The sequence below is a fragment of the Enhydra lutris genome, unplaced genomic scaffold (genome assembly GCF_002288905.1).
Source record: "Enhydra lutris kenyoni isolate GAN:26980312 unplaced genomic scaffold, ASM228890v2 scaffoldscaffold25, whole genome shotgun sequence".
NCBI classification, from domain to species: domain Eukaryota; kingdom Metazoa; phylum Chordata; class Mammalia; order Carnivora; family Mustelidae; genus Enhydra; species Enhydra lutris.
Genome location: NW_019154109.1, coordinates 5,305,130 through 5,311,129, shown reverse-complemented (window position 1 = coordinate 5,311,129; position 6,000 = coordinate 5,305,130). Strand labels below are relative to the sequence as shown.

Genomic DNA, 6,000 nt, shown 5'->3' with positions numbered 1-6,000 from the left:
ATCTCCTGCTCCATGGGAAGCCGCTTCTCCCTCCCCCACTCCCCCTGCTTGTGCTCCTTCTCTCGCTGTGTTGAATAAATAAATAAATAAAAAGTGGCAAAATTAAAAAAAATTTTGATTGGATGATACTAGTTCTCTAAGAATCATTTTGAGCTAGGTTAGCTAAAACACACTATGGTGTCTACATGGCTCTGCCTATTCCTTTTTCCCTAATTTTTATTTTCCTACTAAAAGGGACAGAAGGCAGATATGCTGGGACACCTTATACCATGCGGACTGAATTCATTTGTAAAGATTACTTTACTCTCCTAGAAAAATACACATTGCAAATTTGAGGGCTACAACTTATCCACTTTAAGAGGATTCCTGAGGGAGAGGAGGGGTAACCTTTGAACATCAGACTGTGTGGTGATGTGTGGGAGAGGAATATTAAATATGGTTGGGTCAGGAGGACTTTTAAAAAATGTTTTTCCCATTTTTTTTTTTTTTTTCTAAAAAAGGAAAACCAACGTGCCATCTGTCTGGCTTATTTTGTGTGTGCGCAAGTATACACAGGGATAGGTTGGGGGGAGGGGTTGTGTCATGCAATGAGGCAAAAACAAGATGACTTCCTCTGAGAGGGGAGCCTTAGTGTTGTAGGAGGGAGACAAGGAGAGGTCACTGAAGAGGGCTCAGAATGTAGTTGCTCCCTCTTGTTCCTATGGAGAAGCCAGAGCATCTGTGGTGGAGGGCAGAAAGCAGAATCATCTCTCAAGGGTATTCCTATCTGAACACATCAGATGTCCTATGACAGTAAACAGGTCTGTTTTAGAATATAAATGGTCATGACTTCCTGTGCTCCTGAGGTGGGGCAAAATAATCCATGAACACAAAATCCTTCTGGGCAATATGTTTCTGGAGTGGCCAGCAGAGGGCTCTAGGAACAGAGGTGAGGGCACATGGGGAGAAAGGTTTCTAGAGATGGAGTCTCTTCAGGGGGTCTCTGAGAAATGTCCTTTTTTCCAGTATTCCTAAGTGACAGCACTGGTGAGCTTGGTCTGAATTGTCCGTGTCACTCTGCAAAGGCCAAGGGCCAAGAGTCAGGAGGCCACTCTAGGTTGAAAAGAAAGTACATCTCGAGGCCAGCTAGGGGCTGCAAAATGGTTTGTGGCTGGGCCAGGAGGAGAAGATGTAGAAAGTCTCCGTTTTTTTAGATGCCAATGGTCTGCAGAACCCGCCTCTCGTTGTCATTAAGGTGGCCTGAGAACATTATGTAGCAGGGCTGCTGAGCGAACTGGCAGAGGAAGTCTGTGAGATATGCCTGGGGGGAAGAAAAAGAGTAGCGTTACTGAGGGTTTCCAGGCTCACCAAGAACCCCAAGTGGTACAGGAAGCACTGGCTTTTTGACAAATGCCACCATGCTGAGGGGTGGCTTTCTATATTCTTGGATCTGGTGCAGGCTTAATCCAGAGACTAAATTCCATAGGAAATGAAATTTTCCCAACAGGTCTCATATTTCACCCAAGGACTTTCACAAGATAGCCGGGTTGCAAGAAATTGGACCGCCATATTGGCAGGTATAATGCTAAGGTACTTCCAGCCCACCCAGAGCCCTTGACTACTCAGCAAGATAGGAACTCTCTGCCCTGAAGCTCCCAGAATGAACTATGAATGGGTTTGAAGCCATATTCCTGTTTCCGGGGCTTGGGACATTGTCACTTGCAAGACATCGGTCTCTGGAAATGCTCACCTGCAGGTCGATCTGATAGAGAGGATCCTTCAGGGCATCAGGGTCATCTTCCTCGTCATCCTCGTAGTAATCCTCCTCTGTTAGACACAGCCAACACAGAGAGGGGTCAGGGCCGAGGCCCCTTCCTGCACCCCAAGCAGGGAGGCATCACCACACAGCTGGGGTAGAAGGGCTAAAGAAGCCCAAAGAACATCCCTTGTGGGCCCACCTCTCCCCTTTGGCACCCCGTTCTTGGTGCCAACGCACAGAAAAGGTATTTAGCATGGCTGTCCTGTCCTCTTCTCAAACCGCTTACCATATTTGCTTGTAGCGAGAATGTCAGATAAGAGCTGGCCAGCTAAACCATCCTCTTCCTCCTCTTCGTCCTCCTCCTGGTCCTCCCACATATCATTGGAGTCATCTACTTGGAGATGAAAAGCAGCTGGAGAATGCTCACACATTTTCCCTTCCCAAATGCAAACAGGCCAGAACAGAAGGGTCCCAAGGGTTTCTGCAATGTGGCCTGTGGCCAAGCCCTCCCAGAATGTTTAAATGGAAGAACCGAGGGTGTTCTGGTGGGTAGAGAAAAGGTTGAGAAACTCCTGAGAAAAGCCGAACAGAAAGGGGTACGCGGCTTGCCTCCTGGTTGCCTCCCACCCCAGCCTCTGCAGAGATTTCACAAGGCAGACCTCAGGAGCAGCTCATCACGGGTGCAGCAACGCTAGCTAGCCACGTGATTGGCATGCACGAAATATTAAAAAAAAACCCGTGATTCAATAAGCCAAACTGATAATTTGAACATCTGTAACTTGATCCGCCAGGCTGAAAGTCTACTGAGAGTAAGAGCCTGGTGCACCTTGACCCCACTCTGCAGGAGTTGCCTGGCGCGCGGCATTGGCCTCCATGACGTTGGAGAGCTCATTGATGATCAGCTTCAGGATCTTGACCAGTAAAGGAATGTTTGTCCAGCGCTCAGGGTCTGGAAAGGAAAGGCAAGGCTTTTAACAGACTGTCCGTGGGCTCCCTTCTGGCAGTGCTCCCCACCCTCCTGCGGCATTGCTCAGCAGACACAGTTCACCAACCCTCAGGCTTTCCACCACCCCAGACCATATCCACTTGCCACAGAAGGATTTAAAGTTAAAGAACTTCATTCTGCTTGGTGTTCTCAGAGTTCAGAAGTTAGGACAGGTAAGAGTTCAGGAATTAGGAGATAGGTTTTGGCTGGTAATAAGGCTTAGACACCAAGTAACTGTACAGTGCGCATTACTCCAGTCCCCACGGCTTGCAGTTTGAGAAACAGCACAGGTGATTATAAACCTACGGCTGAAGAGTGCAGCTTTGCACTCGCTGCCTCCAAATCACTGACGTCATAGGACAAAAGCAATCTGGCAACAAAGACATGCTCAAATGCTTATCAGAGCCCTGAATGAAGCTGGAAGTTGGGGTCCCTGAGATTGTTTTTGCCAATTTTCAGCAGTAAGAAGGAACCATATGTTCTGATCTGTTGTTTACCTATAGCTTTCTGTTTCTTTTTATCAAAGCCATCACTGACAGCTGTATTTTAAAAATCGAGATCACAGTGCATCCCTGCCCCCCCACCCCACCACTTAGCCCCTAGGGAGGACACTGGAGGGGCAGCAGCATCACCCACTTTTGGCTGACTTAGAGCGGGTGCGGATGCCCTCATCCATGCTGTAGATCTCCTCTCCCTTCACGCGGATATCCTGTAGCCGTTTGTCATCTGCATTGATGCCATGCTGGAGCAGTTTACACAGTGCCACAGAGCTAGCAAGGAAGAGCCAAAAAAGGGTCAATCGGCAGCCCATCTGGAGTTCACTCCAAGGAGATCAGCAATTATGTTCTAAGACTCTTCTCTGGGTTGGTGAGAATTCTGTTCACAACAAATTAGGAGAGATGAGAGAACTGAAAATGGAATTTAGTGTTCATGAGGATGGGCTAATGAGAACTTCTGAACTTCTTGAACAAAGCTAAGGTGGACAAGGATTGCAATAGCTGGCCACACCGGAAAGTGCAATGGGGCGATGGGAACCAGTGGGAGGCAAGTCTAGGACAGGAAGTTAGCAAGCCAGGGTTAGAAGGCTTGGCTTTATAAAGGAGAATAAGCCACTAGCAGTACTTGGCTAGGTGAAGTCTATGGCAGTGGAGGATCTCTAGCCAGCAGAGAGGGGGGAAAAAAAAAGGTGTATTCGTGTCGACTGTGTTTTAGAAATTTCAAGATGACAGCTATTCAAAGACACTGATTAACAATAAAGAAATAGAGGAAAAAGGGAATACAAGGGGGCAGTTTCACATGTTGAACAAAAATCAGTGAAGCAAGTCAGGGAAAGCAGAAATGCAAGGAGAGGGCAGAATGCCCACAGAAGAAATATGGACCCTACCTGACTTTGCCCTCATACTGGCCATAGAACAGATGCTGCCGGCTCGTCCACTCAGCCATTACAAACTCCAGGGCAGGTTTGCCAGTAGGTCCTGGGAGGCTGCACAGGAACTCCAAGAGGGGTTCCAGCTGAGTGTGCACCAGATGAGCGAACACCATGATCAGAGACTAGGAGGTAACAAGAAGGACATCCACTTCAGGGAAACCAATTTCAGAGAGTTGGAGATGAGAGGGAATGGGGTTGGCCAGTCAAGAAACAGAACACGGAGAGTTCCCTGTCAGCATTTCTTGGGCCAGAATAGACAGATTTTACTTAACTGCAAGGATTGTAAGACAAAGTAAAATACCTCCAGGCCTGTGTATCGATTTCCATCTCCAGCACCTGAAGGCCGGCAAAGCCCCGCCCCCACTGTCCTCTTACCTGCATGACGCTGAGCGTCTCCGCCTGCTGCATCTTACTGAGGATGGCGCGAAGAATCTGGTCCAGGTTCTCCCCCAGCTCCCGCCCTGCCTTGGAGATGAGGGTGGAGACGAGGCGACCCACAAAGGCCGCAGTGAACTCGGAGGTACGGGGGTCCAGGAGCTGGCTCACCACTTGCATCACATACCACAGCCCATTGTGGCCCTGCTCATCGTGCCACTGGGCCACCTGCTCCAGTGTCACTGACACGTAAGCCCGCAAGCACTCTCCACCATTCTGGGGAGACAAAGGTGGCAAATGAGATTAGCAACAGGGGAACAGATATCAGGAGGCCCTCGGTCTATATGGGCAAATGTTTTTCTTAGAGGCCTATGTCTCATAAAAGTGACGAGCCTACAGGGTTTGTGGTGGGCACGTACAGTTGGAGTCAGGAATTTATTGTTACAGATATAGCCATGCAATATACAATCCTTGCTTTACCGAATCAGCTATCGCAAAAATCTTAGTTCTGATCACAGGGGATCATGGCCAAGTAAACTAAGTTTTAGCCATGAAGATCTACCTACGGTAGAAGTTTAAGACGTAAGCAGTGATTATGGACACTACAGGTGTTTATGAGAATAAAGACAGACAAACATATGAACCACTATCTGCCCAGAGATTTCCAAAGGCCTGTTACTTTGCTGATTTTACGGAGTCAGGAAAGACTTTCTTAGAGCTTCAAGTCTGTAGGTCTGTAATCTCATCCACAGTAGCAATTCCCAGATACAGATGGACAGGATGTCTGGCATCCATACTCTCTAAGATCATAACAGATTCCAAAGCACAGAATGCTTTTTTCTCCTGGGTCCAGGCTGGATTTAAGAGACCTGTATCTCTAAAGCAGGAGACGGTGTCAGCTTTCTCAGGCTACTGTAAGCCTATGGCTGGGGAGCTACCTTCCCTCTTCTAGTCACCACAGCTTTGATACCTGCATGGTGGCGTTGTCATCCGTGTGAAGGGTGCACTGCGCCACAGCAGGGAAAGCTTGGCAGATGAGTAGCTGGGAAAGGGGAGGCTTTGTATTCCGTACTACTGTGGTCAGGATATCAATGGCCGTCTGAAGGAGAGAAGAGGGGGAGAAAAAAAAAAATCAGAACCGCTCCTAGGGTGGGGGTCGAGGGTGCCCAACATCCAAGATCCTTAGTGCATGGACACAACACAGCAACCCAAAGAAAGCGCATTAACTTTCACCATGTAAAGTTTCTGAAGGAAAGGTGTAATTAGCTAGTGGATAGTGCTCTCAGCCTCCTCCCGCTAGCTCGCTGCTTGCTTAGATATGGGGGTGGGCGGTGTATGGTGGTGGAGTGGACAGACAGTCTGGTGACATACTCAGTGGCACTGTCTAATAACAGCACTGTTCAATTCACCAAGGGCAACTCGGGAACAAGAAGAGCCAGGTCCCCAAAGCCTCAAGAATTAGGACAGCCCCCC

At 48.4% G+C, this 6,000-nt stretch overlaps 1 protein-coding gene across 1 annotated transcript in view; it reads right to left on the bottom strand.

The window, feature by feature from the left end:
- Nucleotides 1-208: 208 nt before the first annotated feature.
- The window catches only part of LOC111150942 (importin 9), a 56,718-nt gene continuing 50,926 nt past the window's right edge, over nt 209-6,000 (bottom strand). The window contains exons 17-24 of the mRNA XM_022508637.1: nt 5,498-5,626; nt 4,528-4,803; nt 4,108-4,274; nt 3,360-3,493; nt 2,565-2,687; nt 2,025-2,129; nt 1,730-1,806; nt 209-1,300 (exon numbers count right to left, since the gene is read on the bottom strand). Coding sequence (XP_022364345.1) covers nt 1,190-1,300; nt 1,730-1,806; nt 2,025-2,129; nt 2,565-2,687; nt 3,360-3,493; nt 4,108-4,274; nt 4,528-4,803; nt 5,498-5,626 — 1,122 coding nt within the window. The 3' untranslated portion in view covers nt 209-1,189. The remainder of the gene's footprint in view (nt 1,301-1,729; nt 1,807-2,024; nt 2,130-2,564; nt 2,688-3,359; nt 3,494-4,107; nt 4,275-4,527; nt 4,804-5,497; nt 5,627-6,000) is intronic.